At 40.4% G+C, this 24,674-nt stretch overlaps 2 protein-coding genes across 2 annotated transcripts in view; both read right to left on the bottom strand.

Moving 5' to 3' along the window:
- bahd1 (bromo adjacent homology domain containing 1) overlaps positions 1-12,953 on the bottom strand; it is a 32,475-nt gene extending 19,522 nt beyond the window's left edge. Inside the window, exon 1 of the mRNA XM_079370238.1 lies at positions 12,388-12,953. The gene's annotated coding sequence lies outside the window, so the exon portion shown is untranslated. The remainder of the gene's footprint in view (positions 1-12,387) is intronic.
- A 3,449-nt stretch (positions 12,954-16,402) lies between these two features.
- ivd (isovaleryl-CoA dehydrogenase) lies at positions 16,403-23,809 on the bottom strand. The gene is made up of 12 exons (XM_079369630.1): positions 23,519-23,809; positions 22,684-22,773; positions 22,384-22,435; positions 22,113-22,282; positions 21,913-22,006; positions 19,866-19,996; positions 19,599-19,695; positions 19,332-19,425; positions 18,849-18,930; positions 18,655-18,759; positions 18,111-18,183; positions 16,403-17,332 (listed from the first exon to the last, which is right to left on the bottom strand). Exons 1-12 carry the CDS (start codon positions 23,648-23,650, stop codon positions 17,199-17,201), a joined length of 1,254 nt encoding a protein of 417 aa, XP_079225756.1. The 5' UTR covers positions 23,651-23,809; the 3' UTR covers positions 16,403-17,198.
- Positions 23,810-24,674: the final 865 nt, after the last annotated feature.

Below are 24,674 nucleotides of genomic sequence, written 5' to 3'. Positions count from 1 at the left end.
TGTAACCTGTGTGTCCCTATGGATACCAATACCCACTCATCTGCTCTTCTCTTATTAGGAAGAAATGAAGGGGCACAATCAATCATCTTTGATGAATGATACACAGAGAGCGGTTTAACTCACACCTGCAAGAGAACTCAAGAACTGTCCAATAAGATCATTATAAACGCATGGTGTAAAGTTGGTTTGTTTTGTTATATTTGACATTAGACATTTAAAGATTTGACGTTGGGCTCTGAGAAGTTGAGATTCTGATTTGACGTTTTCAAATTAATTCCATGAAAATTAAAATACTAAAACCAATCCTGAATATTAAAAAAAAAGGAACCCTGGAATAAAACCTGATCACAGTACATCACTCAACCATTATGCATGCATGTATTAAGCACACAAAAACAACAAACACGAGATCAACTGTCAGCTTTCTTTAATGATTCCATGCATGGTAATAGTCCCTAAAGGAGTATTCCAGTGATTATTATCTGTCAGATTAATGACAGCAAAAAATAGACACATGTATCCCTCCTAATTAGGCTCATTTACTGGATCCTCGCCTCTTAATGATACGTGGGATCTAATAATGTTGAAGAGCGATCTGCTTCTCCTCATCCTTTATTACCCTACTTGTTGAGGGAATGTCAGCTTATTACAGTAGAAAACACAGAACATAACGCTATTAGTTCCTACTTAGCTGAACACGTCCGTCCAGTGGCTGTTCAGTGATGAACAAACTTTAACATATGCGTCAAGAAATAATTCAAGCCAAATGGAAACAAACTGATTGGTGTGCCACTGTGGTCCCACGGTCAGAATAAGAGCTCAATCAGGGTAAATGCTGATTGTCCTCATCAATATCCGAGTTGCAGTGTGTAATTAACATCTGTAAACAAGCTGAGTGTGTTGAGTTAATGAGGCGTGCGCACCGGGGAGAGCTGAGGGAGTATAGACTGCTGAGATCTGACCTGCGCTGTGATAAACACTCTGAAACACTCTGCGGGGAGAAGCATGACACCGAGCAGGACAACTGAAGGCTTCGCCCCAAACGCAGGAAAACTCAATTACTCGTTCATTACAAACAGAAAATGTACAGCACGATCATGGCTGTATACTCAGAGTACACATATTTCACTTTTGAAAAGAAGAAGATCTTGAAAAAAAAAAGAAAAGATTATTAAGAACAGCCCATTTAAAAAGCGGGTTTTAAAATTTTAGCAGAAGATGTTGGTGAGTGATATCCCATTAGAGCGCCACCTCCTCCACATCAGAAACCAATGTTTGTTCTTTAACTGCCAATTTCCACTTGGTCCGTGCGTGTCACACTCCATTAGCAACACATGCTACGTCGCCATTAGCTGCCACTCTTGTCAATGCTCTTGTTTCCACAGCAAGCGGCACAGTCCGAGTCCTGTGGAGTGTGCCAGCAGCGCAACTACAGCACGCTGTGCTCCGTTTCAAACACGCTTTGAGTCTATTTTTTTTTTAACAGAGCCCACTGCAAGCACACTTGAAGCTGGACAGAATAGAACGACCCTGACAGGAAGTCATACAAGCTGTCCAATGGAGCAAATGGACGTTGGATTGGTTTCACTTAGAAAACATGCAAGGTTTGCTGTACTTTTTTTTTAATGTCCCACTAACAGTTAGGGCATCCAGGAGTTCAGTTTCATATTAAGCCAAAAAAAAAGAAAAAAAAAAGAAAGAATTCAGCAAAAGCCAAAAAACAAATCAATTAAGCAGTTACCAATCAAGAGGAGGGGCAAGCAGCAAGCTTCATAATTGTGAAAAAGTCGAGCTGGAGTTAGCTGAATATTTGGATTATAAGATTAGATACCATGATTTTAGAGAAAACACAATTCTAAAGGCTTTAAAATTTAAAAAATGTTTTTAAAAAAGTGTGGAAATATCCTGGGTTTGGTTTTGAAACAGTTTTGGTGGGGGGAAAGTGATATGGAAAAATGGCTCTGATTGGAGGTCATAGTGAGTAATCAGTTTGTCCCACCAAGAAACCATAAAACGATAACTATGACTTCTAACCCAACTGAGGTTTTTAGGAGTTGTCTGCTCCTTCGTATTTTCTCCTCGAGTTCCTGACCACATTATCTCCGATATCTCTTAAGAGAACCACAGAGCATCTTTAGTTGACAAGATCTCAGCCCAGAAACTCTCACCTGAGGAGATTTTTTACTAAAGATGATGTGATGTTCATGGGGCAGGTGGAGAGATATCATCAGGCAGAGTGAAATAACACAGTAATACTTTATTGATCCCTGACTCAGCTTGCCCCCTGCCTGAAAAGTCAGAGCTCTGATTCTGCTACAGAGAGGCTATACATCCCAGCTCACGGAGTGCAGAGCACTGTAAACTGGAAAAGTGATCTCCGTGGAGTGCAGATGTGAGTCGGGTGTGTTTTTCGGATTATGTGTGTGTGTGGAGCAGGAAGTGCTTGCAGGCTGTGAGCTCAGCAAATACACAGGACAGTAGTGAAGAACATGTAGTACAAAACCATAAGCCACCTATACCAAACAAGGAAGCGCTGAATCTTCATCTGTTGTCCCTGTGAAAATGTGTTTCCCCTCATTTCCCCAATTTAAAAATCCATTAACTGTCGACGGAGGAGAGCAAAATAACAATACGGCCTCGGGGAAAGGCAAATTTATCAGATCTTTTGGAGCAGCAAATGTTCTTTCCAGCAAAGATTTCCTTTATTTGCCTTGTACACTTCCTGATTCGCTACTTGAGATGAATGCGAAAGATGACATACGTCCAGATTGTCAGATAGGTATTAACATGAATAAAAGTTGTCAAACAATAGGAAATAGATTTAAGCATTACTACCGATGCCCCATCTTTTTATTTTCCCCACACAGACTGCTTTCTTGTGTGCAGCCGATGCCAACTGAAACACAAGTGGCCAATAACACTCAGGCTACAAAACAAAAACGGCAAGCGTGCAACATCGGAAATCTTTTCGTGTGCCTCCAGATTCTGTGTTCATTTGTTAAGAGAGAATGCCTCTCACCTTAACCTGCCATGTCAAATCATAACCCTAACCCAAACATTACGCTATGAGGTAAATGCATAAGTAAGTGAAACATTAGTAAGGAGTAAAGGAAGACCAATAACAGAGCACAGAATGGAATTGTACAAACATACGCCAGGGGGCCACACAGACATCTACAAGTGTAAAAACTAGCTTGTATGCACCTTCATGGAAGTCTGTCCTTCACCTCATATAACCTTTTTTTCCCACAAAGTGTAGTCACTATATCATAGCACAAGTAAAAAAAAAAAAGTGGGGTTCTGAGTGGGTTAGTAGAAGATGGTTTGCAAATACCAAAGGTTAAATGAACATCCAATTCCCAAGCGACCAAATTACTTGAAGCTTTAAATGAATGCTGTAGTTTTTCAAATGGGTAAATAAACTACAGAAACGAGAAGCCTTTTACTGTATCAGGGAGTTAACTATTCCTGCTGTAAAGTTGCGCTTTGATTATGGGAAACCCATGAACACTGACTCACGACTGGAGCCGACCTCAAGAGGCCATTCAAGGAACTGCACCGTTTGCTCCTTCAACGTCCTATTTGATATCCCAGGGGGCTGCTACTTGATTCACTCATAGATTGTATAAGACATGATGAAGTCTCAGTGACACCAGCCATTGGATTCTGAAGAAGTGTTTTTAAGTCCCAAGATGGCGGTCGCCATGTTGGAAACGCTGTCTTAATTCAATATTTGATCAATCTAGAAACAGAAGGAGTGGAGTTGAGGCGGGCCTCGTAAGCCTTTTGTCAAACAACTACAAGATGTCTACTTGTCAGTCAAATCACCCAAACTCCTTATTCGGAAAATGTATTCAGAAACATTAGCCTAAATATCATCATATGAAGTAGATAGTGAGAAAAAAAAAATGCACCCAACTGGACAAATTGGCATTTTGACGAGTACATTTTAGCTAAGGGGGATTTATTGGCTTTAGGAGCAAGCCTCAAGTGCAAACTCTTTAAATGATTGTAAATGTACACAAAAAAAAAAAATCAAGCGAAGTCATCCAGGAGGACTGATCTCTTCCAAACACTTTTCAGCCTTGTGTTTTTGTCAGACCTCGGTGTTCGCAACAGTGCACTTCATGTCTGGTTTGATTAAATGATTTCTGATGAACATTTGTTTTTCAGAAATAACAATGAGGAGATAAAGAATCATTCTAAAAGTCTAAATACAATGAAAAATAAATGCAAAAAGGAAGGTTAATTGTATCTGAGCAATAATGATGTTACATTTAAAAATGTGTGTGTACATTAGAGGCACCGATTATACTAGATGCGTTTCAGAACGGCTTTCAAACAGTTGAGATCTTGTCGGTTAAAGTCACTCTTTATTTCAGTTTGGTCACTGAATGGAGTAGGATGTAACTGTGTGTGTTCATGTACTGTATATAAAATAAAAAGACAATGTTGTTACCGAGTATGTCAGGAAAATGGATAATTAACATTGAAAGTATTTGTTTTCTACTGCACAACAAACAGGTAGTGAGCTGTTATTTGTCAGCTGGGGCTTGCACCCTACAGATGTCGAGATGACAGTTGAGCACCAAAGAGCAGATACAGGACAGGAAGTGTAATTATCTGCTGCTATGGTTCCTCTTCAAAGACCCGGGGCAAGATGCCAGACAGCCTGACTGGCAAAGAAAGCGAGGATGGGAGAGAGAAATAGAGAGGCAGATAGAGAGAGAGAGAGAGAGAAAGCAGATGAAGACTGAGTCGAAAACGATCGAAGGGAGAAGTGAGGAACAGGAAGAAGGAACTCACACTTCAGCTTTTCACGGAGAGAAAGAAAAAGTCAAACTAAGTAGAAATCAGCGGGGCCATTTTTCACATCCTCGGCCGTGGTTTTCTTTGCTTGACAGCTCCTCGGGGAAACAGACGTTTGACACGGACTTTCGGTGAGAGCGCGGGAGAAGAGGAATTAGGAGAAAGTGAATGAGACAGCGAGTGAAGGGAGAAGGGGGGAGGGAGGGAGGGAGGGAGGGAGGGGGAAGGTAAAAAGACGAGAGAGTGATGGATTGAGATAGCGCAGAGAATGGAGACAGAGAGAGATTGTCATCATCATCATGAACAATGACTCTCTGATAGAAGAGGCCTGTCGCTGGATTTTCTTGCCAGCTGAGGGGAGCTAGGGGGGGTGGTGGGTGGTGGTGGGTGGTGGTGGGGGGGGGGGGGGGGGCACCCGTCTGCCCACCTGCCAGGGCCTCAGTCATGCTTTTAGCATCTGCCAAGCTGAAGGACGCTCCGTGCCATGTGCTTTGCACTGAAGGAGCCTGACGTTTGTCACTCACAGTGAGGGCTTCTGTTCTGTCCGGCCTCAGACAAATAAGGTTTAATGTCCTCCCTAAACACACAAACAACACACACACACACACACACAAACACGCACGCACTGACGCCATGTAAACAAATCCCAGTGTGTTTGAGAACTGAGCGAGTGGCTCTGAAAAGCTTCGCATCCACTGCAGCTGTGAGTCGGCCGACAGCTGACGCCGGGGCCGCGGATCTCTGCTCGCGGTTTTGCTTCTTCCTTCACCAACCCCGCCTCCTCTTCTTCTATGTTTCCATGAAACAGACCTGTAATTTTCACAGCTGTGTATCAGGCATGGTGCCAGGGTGAGTCAGGGAAGGAAAGACAGAATGAGAGAGAGAGAGAGAGAGAGAGAGAGAGAGAGAGAGAGAAGGCCTGCCTAATGGCTTTTAGAGGATTGCAGGCTTCAGCAGAGCTTCACTTATACTTAGACACTCAAGACTCAAACCAGAGGGAAACTCAGACTGCTGAATACGATTAAGAATTAACTACAAGACTGATAAGAAGGATAAAAGTATGAGTTTTAGAGAGGTTACAAATATTGCCTGAATGTCATGATGATGCCTGAATAAGACCAACACAAATAAACACGACTATTGATGATTCACTGATGATTCACTATATCCACCATTTACCTGACGACTCCTTACCTGTACTATGAAGCAGCTTTTTTGGTTAGTAAATCGAACGCGGTGTGTTCAGCACTGCAAATGTGGTTCACTTACTTACTGAACGTGCTGCGGAGGACGCTGCGTTCCTTGTAAGAGATTTTTAGGAGCGTCGTGAGCTGATGGTGAGAGGGGAGCAGGGAGAGAGACAGACAAACGCTGTCTTGTTTTAGTGCTATTGCTTTTAATAATACTATCTGAATTACTACTAGTGCCATACCGCTCTATTGGTTGCAGCTGCACTTAAAATATTACAGCATAAAGTCGCTTGATTAAACATGGGTGTGTTTTTGGGCCGAACATGAATCAAACCATTTTCCAGTGTCAGCTCTCATTCCCTTTAAAAAGCGGGTGTGACCTGCAGGCTGGCGCGTTGTTATTTACACAGCAGATTTCAATCTTTATTCTTAAATAGACCCAACTCTGTCCATGCGGCTCATTTACTTTCTCTCCTCTCACTGCGACTCCGAACACACCAAACTGTGCTGATGGCAGATTTCCGACGTGATCAAATTCGACTTTCTGTTCGGCGTTCACACTGACACGAAAAGAAAGCGAGATCGTCTCTGCTGCAAATGTCAGAATTAGAGCTCTACAATAACAAACAACAAGGAAGTGAAAAAATGAATATAATAAAATGCAAATAGTAACTACAGAAATGGAAGTCACATTTCGCTGAATTATTCCCATAACATCAGAAATGATGAGAAAGACATTCAGCACTAAAGTGTATCCTGATTAATTATCAATATCACCACATACATACACTGACCGGATCTATGTTGTGTCAATATCCAATAAAAAGGTGCGTTTTAACATTTATTGACTTGTTTCATCTGCTCGAAACCTTGGCTACATTCTCTATCATGCAGATTTCATCCAACACTGGACAGTCTGTTTTAATATCTGCAGGCTTGATTATCGGTGGCACTCATAGTCATATTATCATTTCAACTCTTTGTGTTCCCCCAGAGTGGAGTGTGTGCGCTCTCGAGTGTTTCTGTTTTGAATTGAATGATTTGAATGAGTCAACAAAGGCAGTACTACACTGAGAAAGACTGGAGGTAGGCTGCGTGTGCATTCTGTGTGTTTGGCACAAACTTCTTGGAAGTGCGCTGGGTACTCGCAGATGTCTGCCCATCTTTCCTGTATGCCTTCTCAATAGAAGGAACATACTGCGCCACAGACTTTAGACTTTAGACTTAAGACCAGGTTTTAGGAGGTCGGCAGCACCGTTGTGTTTTGAAGAAAGGAATGAGCCAGTCATGGCAAGACGTGATGAATTAATGATGAAAACCTTACAGTTACCCTTTACCTCCAAATAAAGCCTTCTCTCCTGGTATAGCGAAACGTATTTTCAATGACTGGTATTCAAAAGGATCTGAGATGTGTTGCCATGGTAAGCTTATGTCGTTTCATCAAACTCCAGACTGAATACAGAGTCATCCTCGATTACAATTTCAATGCTTTCATCAACAGGAAATCAAGTTCCTATTTCTGATCAATTACGTTCCCGTTTCTTGTCTTAATGTTGAGAGAATAAGAGGATTATGGGAAAGGAACTCAAGAGGTTGAGATGCATGTCGAGACGTTTTTGTTTCAACCAGGAAAAATATGCACAGGTCATAAATTCAAAGAGGGCCAATTAAGGAGCTCAGTGAAAAACTCAGTTGTTAAAGACAATTTATTCCAACTCTCCCTTTTTATGAGGTGTCGAAAAGAAGTCGGGACTTACTATCACTATGCATGGTAATGTCTGTTATCACCAGGTACATTTTTCACTGAACAGTGAAGGTATAGAGCCAGCTTCTACAGCGAGGTGTTGTATTCGGTTTCAGTGGATTGAGGAGAAGCCTCCCTCAGTCACACTGGTTCAGAGGAACCTTTTGTCTATGGATAACGTCAGTGCTAACATAAAAGGTAAAGAGAAACTCTTATTTTAATATTTGGCCATCCTTCTTGGATTGTCTTCCAAGTCAAGTGACTATCCAGAAAGGTTGTATTGTACTGTATAAACGTGACCATGTTGGACCTCTGTAGAACAATCTTGCCATAATCCCAGATTGCTACTAATGCTGGATTATCTTGAATTCTAGCAGAAATATCTGTGCGGAGGTTCTACCACTCTCTAGGTTCAGGGTCAAGTGTCAACAGTCTGGGCTTTAATTGTTTCAGGTCCATTTTAATAAAAGCCCCAAGTTTTGTGCAAGTTCTTCTGTAATATACATAATGATAGGAGCCTTGTCGTAGGGTCTGCAACAATTAATTTTAAAAAGACCTCAATATGTGTAAATCTATCTTTCAGACATCCATTCGAGAGCATTTGTTGGTTTAGAACCACATACTAAAATAAGTCAAAGAAAATTCAATGTAAAGAAAAATACATGAAGGGTAGAAGTGATCTTTTTATTTTGTTTTTTTTTTTGCCTGGTGGTCTCTTCTTCTTCTTCTTCTTCTTCTTCGATTGTGTAAACCAAACATCCTTCGAACCCAAAGGTGTGGCAACTTCTACGCACTGGCACTATTTTTGTTTAGCGCTTGTGTGTTGCATAATCCATGAATGTGGGAGGAATGGGGGCCCCAGCAGTTTGTTTTTGCCTCTGGGCCCCTCAGCAGGATAATCCAGTCACATTGTCAGTAAAGATCGAGTTAAGATCTACGTGATAACCAAAGGGAACGGTGGCCGCGGTTTCACAAACGGCTCCAGTTAGAATGAATCTTTATTATTTTTCAAATGAATACGATCCGTGCTTTATTGCCAATCAGCAGCCTTCACATCTATTTACTTCGGCTGCAAAATCAGAAATGTACAGTAATAAGTTAGAAATCAAAGGTATCTTAAGATAATCAGCCCTCTCAACAATGGAGCCTGCAGAGTTCCTGTTAGATCATATTTAAAAATCACCCTGTGGGGAACAACAGTGTGACTATGAGGGGGAGTTTGGGAAAAAACCTTTGAGTCTGTGTACTTTCCTGTGCAACATGAACAACATCAGCATGTAATATTTCCCTTTAGTAAAACATATCTGCACAATTTAAAAAAAATTTTTAAATCAGAATCCATGCTTTCTTTAAATTAACATGTACATGTCTGTACATACACAGCAGTTTTGTGTTTCAATGCTGGTGTTACTTTGGTCTATTCATGACTGTATATTATATCAGTTAAATACCCACTATCAGCAAACCTGGCCAATAAAGCTCTCAATTGATTTGATAATAATGCACGTGTTATGTATCTGTTATATGCTCAGCTGAAAACAGGCTTACAAGAAGCCACAAACGTGGACACTTTGCACAAACACAGAAATAATACTAAAGATAAGCCTGTTGTTATGCTCTTTCCAAGATCACGAAGCAAAAGCAAACTTTTAGGAGTTTTACGAGTGAACGGTTTTATTCTGACGTCCTCAGTACATCAAAACGTTTTAGGATTTTAAATACATTTGATTCATGAAACCTGTTGCCCTCCTTGAGGTTTTCAAGTTCCAGAGGAAGGACTCCTGATCTCAACTGAGCAACCCCACACCTCTGGGTCCTTCTGTCATATCTTTTTTTTTTTTTTTTTTTGACACTTTATTTGTGGTTAAATGTTAGCATACCTGCACTGCTGATCATTTACTGTGTGCCCTTGAATTGCACCTCGGGGACGAATAAAGTTTTTTTAATTGAACTGAATTTGGCATTAACAAAAGGTTACGTGCCATGAGAGCGTTTTAATTCAGATGTATGTTAATAAGTTAGAATTCGGCCGCTTCAAAAACATTTTTACACGGTTCCATGAGGAAAGAAAGCTGCGACTTTCTTTTGACTTGCTATAAACACAGTAACACCATACACTTCATACTCAAATAAAGACCTTATCATACACCCTGTTTTCTGACATTAAGTAGATGAGCCCACATTCTTGTCCTTTTACATTTTCTCCTTTTTGATTAAGGACTCCAACCAGTGTGGCCTTGAGCAGCCGAGAAGAATTTTAATAAATGCCTAATTAACAGCTGATATTTCTAAAGGCAAGAGTTCAATCCCAGCTTCATAAATCATCAACCCATCCAGATTAAATCCTAAATATTCCCATTTTTAAACAATTATTCTTGTGGATTCCTTTCTATCCCCAGTTGCCTTTTTTTACACAAACATAAAGAGTCCAAGTAAGAAGTTAGTGTCTCCCCGGGGAGGACAGTGTGTTTTGGTTGACAAGAGGCACTTCCCCCTCTTCTTCCTCCTCCTCCTCCTTCTCTTCCTCCTCCTCCTCCTCCTCCCTCTATATAAGCACAACAGGACTCTCCTTCAGACATAATGGGATTATGTGCAGGATTGATATCAAGCTTTATGGCTCACGTGTGGGCCCTGCACCTCAGCTCAACATGCTGCTATGACAGGCCTGTCAGAGTCTGCTGTAAAGAACTGACTGGACACAAATCTACGCCGACCTCCAGAACTGAAGCTCTATTGTCAGGCTTCTGTGTGCGCAAGAGGCTTTACAAACACCATTATACTGAAGAACTCACTGGAGGACTTGTACATCATGCTTTATCACGCTGATGTCATGTCAAAGCCTGTTGTGTTCAATGACCTTTTCCAGCATAGGAAAAATAATCAGCTTTTTCACATGTAAGATGTTTTTCTTTAACCCCTAAAAAGGTGTGAAACTCACAGGTATTCTTATTACCTTCATAGCTGATCACTATGCTTACTCATGTGATCTATTAATGAATAAAAGGTGAAAACATTTCTCAGAAAGTCCCATGAGCAAAATCTGAAGATTTCAACGTTCATTCACAATCAACAGGAAGGCAGAATGATTACCAGCCGATTAAAGGGATAGTTCAGTTTAGTGTTTAAGTGGTGTTGTATGAGGATCTTATCAATTATTTCTTTTCTTATTAGAAATTGGATATACATACATAAATACATATTCACGGCACAAAATACTTGTCTACAAAGCCTTATGTTGCTCACAATGTTGTAACTAACCGCACACCAAACATTTTTCCAACATCAGAGTATTTTTAGAACAATTAAATGAGACAAATCTTGAAATGCAGCAGCACATATTTGCTCTGTGAGATGTCCCAGTGCAGTCTGGTTTCAGTCAGGCAAACTGAATAAGCTTTAAAGATTCTCCTATCTGAACAATCAATTAAAAACTCAACAATGCATTGCTCCTGCATGACATTATCCACCGCCTATCAATGTGTCCGATGCTTTAAGTTCTGGGGAGTGGAATAATAATTTTTTAAAAAAGGATCATGAACTTAACTTTCTTCTCAGCATAGAGACACTTCATTCAGTCGCTGTAAAGCACTTTAATTTGTTTTTCATTTGCATGAAAGGTGCTTTATAAATAAAGCTTGAGCGTACGATCCAAACTCTTAACAAAGCTGAGCCTTTTGCTCTATAGAATCTCAAAAACATGATGGAGCAGAACTTGTCCAGCATTGTCTGAATGATTGCTCTCCATTACGACAACTTCCCCATTATGTAAAATACAGCCTGATGACGTCCACTGATGCAGGTATCCAGACTTTTCCCTCTTGGATCTACATCAGTACTTGTATTAAAAGAGTCTATATGCAGGGGAAACGTCTCATGACATATGAATAGTCCTTCACATTTTGTTGTTCTACTTTAACTGTTGAAAAGTTCAAATATTGAGCACTCAATGACACAACTAGTTAAGGAAGAGCTAATTAAAGTGGCACAAAAACTCCTTGATAATGAAAGTATACTGTTTAAAAAGTCTTGCACTTTCATTATGATGGACATTCCCCAAAGCTTTCCAATGACACTGGACCAGAGGTTGTGGAGAAGGAGAGTATAGAAGCACAACTGAAACAATAAAGTTATAGTCTGTGAACATTTATTTTTGGTTGTTTTGCTCAACCAAAGACATGAACGAATAAGTCATCAAAACTTGTTGTATGGATGAATCAGCTCAAGATCCCAAAGAAACAACCAGTAAAATACCAACATCATCTACCTCCATTTAGGTGGGATACTAATTGGTCAAATATTAAGTGCCTATTTTGTATTTATCTTTCATGCTCTTCACTGTACATCCACAAACACAGACTCCGCAGCAGAGTCGAGCCTCAAACTTGACTCTCACAGAAGGAAGCTCGTGGGACTGCGAGCACGCGCTGGAGTCCAAACCGAGGCTCTGCTCAATGCACGACAAAAAAAAGACTATATGCACGACAAAAACCAGAGATAAGTAAAAGTTTCAACTCAAAACGGGAGGATCTATAGCTGACCTACTGTGTGCCAAAACCCCCGAGCTGTGTCATCGCTCGGTCCCGTCTTGCCTACTTTGACACTTTCAGTTTAGCACGAGAGGCCATACGAGTTGTTGTCACTTACCGCTTTGGTAGACTGTGAAATAACTCCGCTTGGACCTTTTTCAAAGAGGAAGATCACTTCCACAGGGCGAGATAATGATGCGTCAGGTGTAAGCTTCCCGCAAGTGAAGGAGGAAAACGGAGCGGAGGAAGATTCATACTGAAGCCTTTTTTTTTTTAAAACTCCAAACTGCGCTGCTCCGCGCGCGACGCGTACAAGACAAAATCGCAAATCAAAAAAATACTTTAAACTGCAATCCTGCTTTAAAGAGACGAAGAGGGCCGTGATAGGCAATCCACGAGATCCTGCAAACTACAGCTCCACTCCAGCGTGTTTTTACATAACAGCATCATCCGCTTTTAATGTTGACGCATCATGTAGCGAAAACATGGAGTTTCTTAAAGGGCCACGGACGCTCCGTCCACATGTCACCGTGCCCCAGCAGCCCCCGCTGCGGCGGACAGATGGCTTTCACCTAGTTAATGTCTGTAAGCCCTGCTCCTTTTGACACTTTAACATTAACCCTGGCAGGCGTGCGAGGGAGTGAGCGAGTGAATGAAGGATCTGTGGCCTGTCAGCTCTGGCTCGTGTCCAGAACCTGCTCCAACATGTGACTACATGGTGCCTCCTGGAGATCTGATGTGCAGGATTGTGTTGTGCTCTTTATGTGACTTTGTGATTGTTGGGGTTTTTTTCCTCCAAAGTGACATTTTACAAACTTAAGCATGGTCATTTGACATTCTCAGCGTCTGTTATGTAACATTTAATCCAGTTTCATGGAGCGATTGGTCTATATATTTGGTTGCTGTCTTGAACTTTATTGATACGGTTTCCTTTTGCTCCAAACTAAAAAAAACAATGCAAAAAAGGTCTTTTATTTTAAAGTCCTTTTTCATCTGAAAAATATATTACATGTTAAAATAACCACCTCTTATCTCAGATGTACATGACATAAGTGTTTGCATAAATAAACGTTTAGTCTGCAGGCAGAAGGATCCCTTCTTCTGTTTACCTGAATCATACATACAGCTATGTAGAAGGATATAAACCACAGGGTGAGACTTTCCATGATGTCTTATTTTTAAATAGTTAAAGGTCCTGTGAGAAGGTGTTATGTGGTTATCAAACAGACGGAAATAAATGCTGATGCTTCTTTATGACCTACAACAGCAAATAAGACCATCAGCATAAAGACTGACTCTTTTTGTATAGTTATTTTGAGAGTCTGCAGCTGTCATAGCATAGGTGTCATACGAGCATGTTGAAGAAACACTCTTCTTTACATTTTCCACAACACATACTATCAATGAGTGACACATGCTGGTAAAAGGAAAGCAGGCTGATGTGTTTTTGCCAGATAAGATGTTCCACTTTGTCCACCTGGGGTGCCAAAATCCACACATTTCTTGTTGAATGTTAATAAATCCTTGAATGTGTGAACTTTGAGGTTGTAGAAAATCCAATTGTCTTCAGTTTAGCCGTTCTGTTAGGGAATATATCAGCAATAAATGCTTACAATCAAACAGGCATGCATGTTTAACACGGTATAAAAAGCTGTCAGACCTGCTTTTATGAGTTGTTAAATTATAGTTAAACAGACCATGACATTTACTGGAAGAGATGGTCAGTTTACAACAGAGCCAAAAAGTTATTCTGAAGTAATTATGACTTGAAATGTATCCATGAAGCCTAATTTAATGACTAATCATTCATTCATTGTTCATAAACCATTTGAGGGTGTTGCTATAAGGCAAAAGAAAAGCAATCACATGTGATTTTTTTTATTGCCATTTTTTCAACAAGCCATCTTTGTGCTGAAGTAATTATGACATCTGAGTCATGAAGGCACATTGCCACTATGAATGTTGTCTTTTAATATCCACCCGACCATGTTTTCTTCTTTTTCATTAATCGCTTCCATGAATTGTTTTAATCCATGCTATGGTGAAAGAGTTTGTGCAACATCTATTATTAACCCTGTAAGCTTCAGAGTTTATGCTTATTACAGAGGAAAGGCTTCACTTGACAATGAGGCATTTTGTTTGTCCGTCTCTCTGAAGGGAGGAGTCCTTCCTGCTTTAAAAAAGTGGCCCACAGCTGAACAGACAAAACACACAACTCTGACTACACAACAGTGAGATGAGGGGTCACAAACATGTAGCAGAGAAGTTATCACTTGTTGTTGTTCTGCAAGGTATTTGATAAATATTGCCTTGAGAAAGAAGCCAGAATGTGTGATCCACGTATTACCAAGCTTACATCAGAGATATAGACGGACAATAATCCAGATCTGTGGTCTATTTAAAAGCCTAACAATATTATGGAATATTAACTGTAATGCTATAAAACACATTTTGACCATCATCTGTAAAATATTGTCCTCATAAGAATTTTGCATTTACAACATTCACTTTTTATTTTATTGTGGAGACAGGACAGTGGATAGAATCAGAATTTAGGGACAGGGAGAGTGGGTAATGACCGACGAGATAGGAGCCACAGGTTTGATTCAAACCTGAGCTGCCCGTTTGGAGGACTACAGACTCTATACATGTGGCGTGCAAAAACCACTATGGGCAACATAAACAGTCACTGAAGCAAACAATTAGCTTCATTAGATTAGATGTTCCACCTATAAACCACGATTGACCAAAAGATAAAAATGATAAAAAAATGTGTCATGTTTAAGTTTTCAATTAATTCCAACAAATCTTTCTTTAAAAAAAAACCCTCTCCTGGTAAAGGTTGTGTCATGAGTTCTATGATGTCTTTCTCGAAAAATGAAATACAATCTATTCTAACACACAACACCGGATGCGTCAGTGAGAGGGAGGTTTAATGGTTAAAATGATTTGTTTCTTGTGAAGAGGAAATCCACTGTCAAACAGAATACCCATGTATTATTCAAATGGGCTGGGATAGTTCAATTACCATCCATCTCTTCTCTTCCCAGGAACAAGTAGCACTACATGTTCAGTGTATGCACACAGACCACAGCATTAGCACTATAGATAAGCTTTTCTTAGGTATGCGTGGGGGTGGGAACCAATGAACCGTAGAATCAATGTATGTCTTTATTAAAAATACATTTGTACCATTAATTCACCTGAGACAATCACTGTCACATCTGATTACATTCACACACAAAAGGAAGCTGTGGGCAGAGAAACATCTTTAAATCCATAATGTCACTCTCAATTTAAACGTGAATATAACAGCCGTGTACATTTTTTAGCCCAGTACTGAAGTGTTTGATCACAGAATGACACACAGCTGAGCGGTATCAACGTCCAACAAAACAATCTTCCTCCCATCCGTCAGTCTGAGTCACAGCGGCTGACAGATGAAATAACTGAGGAATGGATGGATGAGAGGCGATAAAGTGATGATCTGTCATCTGAGCAGCTGATGGACAGAAGCTTCAGCAGCAGGTTACTGACAGAGAGAAAGGTTCAGGTTCAAAAAAAAAGAAAACGGAGTACTCTTGCAGATGTAAGAGGTGAAGATCTGACTTTTCAGTTCATTATTACATGCAAGTCTGCATATAAACAGCTGTTTGTATGAGTGCAAAGGGCTTCAGATACTCGTCATATAGTTTCATGTTGGAAGTCAGTCATTGTCAAAATATACAATAAACCACATGATAACAAAATGTTAGTGATTCAGTTGCTGAAGTTACAGAAAGTTACAGAAATGTGAGCATAACAGGATGGGGAGTGAACCTATAACATAGGGTTTTTTTTGTAACTTTGGGGGACTCACAAAAATGAACAATGACAATTATGGGCCAATACATTGATGATTGTGATCCCATAATGCAAATGGTAACATATTTATGTTCAACTCACATTCAGCGGTAACTAACCACTTTGTCAAAGCTCACGTCCCCTTACATGTGTGTAACATGCTGAGTGACACAGTTTATTCTCGTGGGATTACGGGTACTTTTGAGGTTTTTTTATTTATTTTTTTATCTTAAACTCTGACTGTAAAGTTTTGTTGAGAAAAAAAAAAAGAAGACAAATTTCACTCAACACCTTATAAAAGCTGATTTTTATTTACTGCAAACAGACCTAAAATACATTATACATTTCCACTCTATATTATCTACATTCTGACACCAAACGTCTGCTGGAGAGGAAAGAGAAACACGTGTTAGGAAGGGTCTCTCCAGTCAGAACATTCATATACAGTATACTGTATGTAATATGTTTATTCCAGGACTAAACAAACAATATCTATTAGTGATTCTCTGAAATCAGCTGTTTTTCATGTTTGATCAGTTTGTATTTAAATCTCGAGATGAGAGTTGTATACAGAACAACTCGTTTAGAAAAAAAACAAGACACTGTAATCAGCTGTAGTGATAATCACATTTAAGGTCATTCAGAAACAAAAGAGGGCCGAAGCACTGAGCCCCCCATCTGTTCAGCGTTTATGATCATCAGCGTGTTATTTGTTCTGATATAATCATGACAAAAATCATCAGAATTCATTTTTGCTTTTAACTCTTAAAATGACAACGTGGTTTGTTCTAGGAGTGTTCAATGAAAAAAAAAAAAAAAAAAAAGAAAAGAAAAGATGGAAATGGCAAATAAAACATTAAGAGCTACACAACTGCATTAAATCCTTTGTCATATCTGAGGGATTTCATGTTTCTTATATCTCTAAAATAAAAACGGACAATGATTCTGAATCAAAGGTATTCCACCAAACAGTGTGGCACACCAGCAGCAGTAGTTGAGACGTGATAAGGCCCAGGGGTGAGAGTAACTGTGTTCATCCACGGCAAACACTCGCCGTTTTGAGAGATCGCTTTCTCTCACTTGTCATTACTTGAACATGGAGTTGAAGCCTCGACCGATGATGAGTCGGCGAATCTCGCTCGTACCGGCACCGATCTCGTACAGCTTGGCATCACGCAGGTATCGTCCCACGGGGTAGTCATTGATGTAGCCGTTACCACCTGTTGCCAGGTGACACACAGATTAAAGTAGGCGGGAGGTAACGGCTGTTGAGTGCAAACACAGCAGAAATAAAAGGCAAACGTACTCAACTCATACATAGACTCCAGCTTAGTGTTAAACTCATTTTCTGCGAGGGGAAATGTAGCTGATAGGATTTGAACCAGTGATCCCTCCAGCTCCAAACCCAGATCAGTACAGACTGAGCTCCAGCCCCGGTGAATAGTGGAATTATTTACAACCATAAAAAACAAGGGTTAAAGTGTCTTGTACAATGTCTGAGAAGCCATTCAAAGTATCTTTACCTTTACATCATTACAATGCAGCTCATAAGTTCAAACAAGAAACTGTCACCGTTCCCTCTTTCCCCCCTCTGAGTCTCCCTCAGTTCATCACTGTGAACGAGTGACACCTTTCAGCTACAATCAGTACATTCACTCCAGGCACAGCGTCGTCCTTTCATCGCTCTCTTATGGAGATTTTTTCTCTACTCTCTCATTGTTCATACTCTGTAGCCGCTAAAAGTCTCTGCTTTTATAGTCACACTGCAGCCACTCACTCGGAAGCTCGCTATTTCTTAACCAAAGTAGCTGCACCTGTAGAGCTTTACTTCCAGCTCCCGTCTGTCACGGAATGGAGCCGACGCCCTTTACACCAGTGACAAGGTGTTAAGTCAAGCTGTTAGCTACAGCATTATCCTACACAAACAAAAAAAATACACAGCTGCATTTACTTTAAAGCTCAGGTTTTGTTTGAACCACTGAGTTTGGTGTCACTTACCCAAACACTGAATGCCATCCAGAGCAACCTGAGTGGCGTTCTCTGCACAGTACAGAATCACTCCAGCACAGTCCTGCAATGACAACACAGGTCAGCACAGTCACAGTGCACAAAAGGGAGGGGAATAAAAACAACAACCTGCTGATGTTGTAGGAAGAACTCGGGAAACAGGCAAACAAGCTGTCAATTAGGATAAATGTTGGGGATACTGTGAGAGAGATGTTAGAGTGCAAGAAAGGTTTCAAGAGCAATCCAGAGCTGGCTAAACACTGAAGCTTCACTGTCTGCAACATGGCAAACCAGTGTGCATCAACCCAAGGGAGGAGGGAGAAAGTACAGGAGAGTGAATAGTCAGAAATCGGAAGAGAGAGAGAGTAAGGAATGATGTGTGGAAAAGGTCGGATTTGAACCCGGGCTGCCTGCTTGGAGGACAATGGCCTCGCTAATTTTGGACATGCGGATTAACCACTTGGCATACATATTCCTTTAAAAGTGGAGGCTTTAGATTAAGATAAGTGCTAAAACAAAAACAAACTCCTTTCACCATCGCACTGAAGTGTCCTTTGTCACAGGCCCGGGCCACGTTGTACAAATACTGCCGACAGGAGCTCAGCCTCGTGTACATGTCGGCCATTTTTCCTTGCATCAGCTGCAGGTGAACATAAAAGGATGATGTTAATCATATACATGAGATTGTAGGTTTAGTCTGGCTGTCCACTTTATAGAATAAAGGCAAACCTGAAAGTGTCCAATTTTCTGTCCAAAAGCTTCTCTGACATGAAGGTATGGAACGGCAAAGTCCACGACTGCCTGCATGATGCTACAGAGTAACAACAGTTAGCACACAGCAGAACACGTTACAAACAGTGATTATCAAGCTCACAAATTATAAATGACAGGATGTCAAAAAATGAGAGAAAAAAAAAACAGTTTCCAAATAGTTCTGCTGGATTTAATCTGCTTGTTCAACATTAACTTTGATGGACATTGAAACAGCTATTCTCTCTCACCATTCTTTTTTTTAAGCATAAATGTGTCTGCAGCATTATTTAGGCCTGCAGGCAAGCCAGCATAGTCAAACAGCAGATACATTTTTAAGATCACAACATTCATTTGGGGCAGAATTAAGAGGTGCAATATTCAAAACCGAAAGGACAGATAGATAAGCAGATTACTTGAAAATGATGTATGTGGGCTGGAGTTGAATTGAAGTGAACTTACCCGACAGGTCCTGATGCCAGCACGAGCCTCTCCAGATCCAAGCCGCTCATCATCACATAGACACCTTTGTTCAACGGACCCAGGATGTTCTCCTCTGGAAAAACAAAACAAAGAAGAAGAAAAAAAACACTTGAGAAACAAAGAGATGGCTCGATTGACGCACACTAAAGAAATTAATTCTGCTGTTTTTCAAAGGTGGAGCATTTAACATTTAATATTTGAATTCCCCCCCCGGGACAAATAAAGTGCAAACTTAAACACACACACCTGGGATCTTGCAGTCTTCAAAGATCAGCTCGCAGGTGTTAGATCCTCTCATGCCAAGTTTGTCGAGCTTCTGTGCTGTCGAGAATCCTGGCATTCCCTACAAAACGCAAATGCAATACATGTACAAGCAAATCCAATTCTTTTAATTTAAGGTTTTTTTTCTCTTCTTCTTCCTTTCCCGTAATGCTGTTTGTTTTGTCACCAAAAAAAAAAGAAAGCGACCGAAACATGCAGCCCCACAGGTAGAGAACAATATGACGGGATTACCTTCTCAACGATGAAAGCCGTGATCCCCTTTTGATGGGCTTCAGGATTTGTCTTTGCATAAACGATGAGGACATCAGCATCTGGCCCGTTTGTGATCCAGAACTTGTTGCCATTCAGAATGTAATAATCGCCTGAGGAAAGAATATAAAAGTCAAAACAGCAAAGACGTGGAACCACTAGAGAGATAAACAGCAGAGTCCTAAACATGCGTCTGGATCTGTTGTGAAATATTAAAGAACCACATGAACGCCTGACAGCAGGTTTGACTGCAGACCCATGATCATGGCTACCTTCTCATTTAACTCGACTTCTTATGCTGGAAACTTTTCAGTCCCTCTGGTTTAACCAGTATAAAACAAACACACGGCACTACCATGTTATTAAACTTTCACATAAAATCTGTTTTTGTAATTAGCATTGACAGGAAATGAAGTCAGGCAGTGCTGACAAGTGTTCACACCCTGAAGCTCTCTCCCTCACTTCGTGGTGTTTGCGATCTCTGTGTTCCTCATTTCGACGCGACGCGCTCCGTTTTCACCTTCGATACTGTCAGTTATTTAAGATTCATGATTCGCGCCGTGTGCCTCGATCACTCTCTGCATCATTTCCCTTTAGGCAAGCATTAAGTATTCTTCCCGGCCGCATGGAGGCAGAAGATTTTGTTGGCACAACTTCACCAAGAGTGAAAGGCTGAGAAGAGGTCAAAACGCTCCGGCAACACTTCACAGCGTGAAGATCAGATTATTGCCAAATTTAGACCGACGCGTTTCGGCCTTCATCGGGGTCGTCCTGCTGCTGTTGCTGTTCCCTGGCTGAGTTCGTCTCAGAACAGCAAAGTACTGAAGAAGCGGAGGACTTTCTGGCAAAAGTTCACCGACTAACAAAGTGAATGAAGAGAGACACTTTGAGGCAGCAGATATCGAAGCGCTTCAAAACGGCAAATCAGTCAGTCGTGCTGTTATTAATACATCGAGTTGGAACTAAGTCGGTTCTGAGGTGCGTTTTCTGAGGATGAAGATCAACAGGCAGACATAGTGAGAAGTTCTAAATGAAGTTAACTCTCTGCAGGAGATGATAGTCGTTCACTGTCTCTGAACTTTGTGAAAAGAAAAGCCAGATTCTCTCTTTTTTAGACTTCACAGCTTGACAGTAGAATTGTGGGATTTTAGATACAACTCGAAATACACACTGAAGACACACCGTCTGTGAGAGGATCAGTTTGTGGTTGAACTTAAAGTTGGAATGAATTTAGAAAAGTTTGTGTTTTGCAGCTTTTTGACCACCTCTTGAGCACTGCCGAGGTGCCCTTGAGCAAGGCACCGAAGCCCCACCAGCTCAGGGGGCGCCCCCTGTGGGCTGCCGCCGCACTCTGACATCCCTCCATTAATGCACGTCCACAGGTCCTGCTTGTGCACACGTGTGATTCAGGCCTGTGTTCGTGAGAAGCATGTCTATACAATAACAGAGTGAGAACCAGAATGTCCCCTTCAAGGATTAATAAAGTATATATAAAATAAAAAAATCTAAATTATCCTGAAAATGCTTCAGTGATGATTCTTATGAACAGAAGAGAAACCAAAATACCCTCAATCTACTGGAGCAAAACGTGATGGTTATTCTTTTAAGGTGGCAAAATTAAATGTATGAATGTGTGAGTGTTTCAATCCCCAACAGGTCATTGTCATTAAGATACACATGCGAGACATTTACAGTGTTACAGCAGCAAAGCTGACAGCAGAAGAACAATCACATAGTGCAAATTTAAATGAGATAAAAACATCAAAATGTAAAAAAAAAAAAAATGCATCAAAAAATAGTTTAAAAAAAGAGCCTGCAACTTCAAGATGTAAATCTGTGCAAACTGTATGAACACTATCATGCACGCAGTGCATATAATGATGGACCTGTTATTGCACAATTGGTCCCATAAATTATTATTGCAATGCAAATTAAAAATAAAAATAAGATCAGGTGTGCGATGGCAGCAGCACAAGGACAGAAACAAGTGTAGATGATGAATCTAAAAAAAACTTTTTAGGTTTCCTACCCTGCTTCTTGGCCTTTAGTTTCATAGAGACCACATCCGAGCCGGAGTTAGGCTCACTCATGGCGAGGGCTCCTACATGCTCTCCTGTCATTAACTTGCAACAGGAAGAAACAGGATTAAAATAAAGAAGTAAATCCATAGTTGGATGTAGATTTTTATATTCCATCAGTGTTCAGATGTGAAGCACGAGCTGTTCTCACCTTTGGCATGTACTTTTCTTTCTGTTTCTCATTGGCGTGGCGGACCATCTGGTTGACGCAAAGATTAGAGTGGGCGCCGTAACTGAGCGCGATGGCTGCCGACACGCGTGACATTTCTTCCATCACGATGACATGATCGAGGTAACCCAATCCCGTGCCCCCATGTTCCACTACAGCAGATTTGGAGAGAAATTCACTTTTTAAAACATTAAAGAAAAAAACACAAGAAAAGCCTCCAGTCCACGCTTTGATAATGTATAAGAAAAACAACCTGGAGCTGTGATGCCAAGGAGTCCCATCTCTCCCATTTCTTCCCAAAATTTCTGATGGAGTTAAAAAGGAGACGTTAAAAAGACAGAGAGGTTTGATGGTAAATCTGATGATGATGATATGATGATGATAGATACTTTATTGATCACGAGGGAAATTCAAGTCTATACAACTAGTGACAGAGAGACAACTTTCTAATAAGATCCAGATGACAGGGAGTGGATCATATTCATAAAAACACCAAGTACTTTTCAATTTATTTGTTACAAGTGCACGGTTGGTTTTTTTTTTTTTAACTCACCCGCATTCCCGGAAACTCATTGTTCTTGTCGATGTCATCAGCATAGGGTGCAAGCTTTTCTGCACAGAATTTGCGAACTGTATGCCTGAGCTGTAAAAAAAAAACAAAAAAAAACATGTTTAACATAACTTATATTTAACATTATTACAACATTATGCACTGGTTAATAAATATATGTACTTTTATTGACATAAAGGCAACTGAGATATGTATTAGCTATAGACAAACTTGAGTTATTTTGATAAAGCCTCAGAAATCCCAAAAGTCGAGTGCAGCCAATCAAATCCTGTAAATGAACCCCTCCCCCCTGTCAGTGTACGACCTCTCTCTTTCACTGTGTGGAAAACACTGCTGACCAGATGTCACCTTGTAAAAAAACAAAACAACCTTAGATTTAACAATAATAAAGTTTAATGATCCTTTCAGCTCTCCATCCCTGTACATAATGATAACGACGTGGAAAACACGAGCTTGCTATCGAGGCTAACTGCGCTATAAACAAACTGATAACACTGCTAGTCATCGTCACGTTTAAATTAAATAAAAACAGAATAAACTTGAGTAACTTGACACTGTAATTAAAAAGATTTAAGTGGGGGAAAATGGTGAGCTAAGTCGGCTAATGTGAAGGTCTTCTCTGCAGCTGATAGCTTATGTTATGTCATCACTCCTCAAGTGCACAGCCTCCTTTAACTGTCTTCTTTTGTCCTCTAAAAGTGACTTTTCTCCTTTGAGTTTATGCCACGACATAATTGTTGTTTTTGCTGACTTGTGGCTTATCCGCACCGATGTGTTAACTGTGTGTATTGCTCGGTAGCTAGCCGATGAGGCTAACCTGGATCTGGTCTTCGGTGAGTCCGTTCACAACGTCGTCCACAGGTACTGAAGCTCCGGCGCATCCTCTCCTCGCCACCGCGGGGATGTTTAGCCTGGAGCCGAGGCGGAGAGCATTTCTGACGGCAAACATGTCGCAGCTTGGTAAACAGGTGGCCTAAAACTTAGACAATTAAACCGAAAGTTGACACTGCTGGATGGCTATCAAACCCTGGGCTGCCTGGCTGCCCTTTAGCGCAGAGAAAATGAGAGGTCTCACTCTGACACTTTTCTTTGGAACGAAAAACGTAAACAGAAGGGTACTTCGTTTCCTCTTTCCTTTTGTCATTGATGAATCAGCGCCATCTAGTGGAGTGGATGTATATCGATCAGCGACTTAAATGGCATTCGAGTAATAACAGAATTGGATATACTTTTGGGCTAACTAATCTATTAACATTACGGAGTGAATAATCATCAGAATGAAAATGAGTTCCTGTCTTATAACAAGATGTTAAAACTAAGTCTTGTTCAACACTAAAGCACCAAATGTTATTGGCTGTTTTTCGCCCAGATTAATATGTGGAAAATGGAATAAGGCTTATTAATTGATTTAGAAACAGCCAATGTAACAGTAACAGAGAGATATGATTAAAAACAAATTGTAGGCTTTGGCTTCATGTTGGTGTTTTGACCACAAATTGGGCTCATTAGCTCAGTTTACAGAGTGGTTTCTTGTTTGTCATGTAAAGTGAAAGATATCGTTCCTCTAATGGCTTTAGGCAATTCCACTGATGGGCAGTTGGTGGCAGTAAAGTGCAGAAGGAAAACTATTATGTGGTGGCAAATATGGATGTGAACAAGTAAAGTTTTTAAAAAAAAAGTTTTGTAAGTTAATGTGTTCACAGGATCAACCTTTATTCATCATGGGATACAACACGTCAGATATTTTTTACTTATGCCAGAAAGAAACTTTGCTTAGATATTTAGTGTTTGGTGAATAGAACAGGCTAATAATGAAATGTATGCCTAAGATCTAATGTTTCATCTATTTTTTTGTGGTATTCAAATATTATTCATCGCAAATCACTAAATTCCCCTATTTTCACATCAGCCATACAATTAAAACTAGATTAGGCTATTGTATTCACTAATGGTTGTCTTTGGGAATATCACAA

The sequence above is a fragment of the Symphodus melops genome (genome assembly GCF_947650265.1).
Source record: "Symphodus melops genome assembly, chromosome: 19".
Taxonomy (NCBI): Eukaryota; Metazoa; Chordata; class Actinopteri; order Labriformes; family Labridae; genus Symphodus; species Symphodus melops.
The sequence above is the reverse complement of the archived record's forward strand: the minus strand, read 5'-3'. Positions and strand labels throughout refer to the sequence as shown.

Bases quoted from the DNA above. Each gene is read 5' to 3' on its own strand.
- ivd (XM_079369630.1), bottom strand. From the start codon at position 23,650: ATGTTTGCCGTCAGAAATGCTCTCCGCCTCGGCTCCAGGCTAAACATC. The intron at 19,426-19,598 runs GTGTGTGTGTTT...TTGTTTTTCCAG, and splicing joins TGAAGACTGCAAGATCCCAG to AGGAGAACATCCTGGGTCCG. The intron at 18,760-18,848 runs GTTTGCCTTTAT...GTTCACCTGCAG, and splicing joins AGAAAATTGGACACTTTCAG to CTGATGCAAGGAAAAATGGC.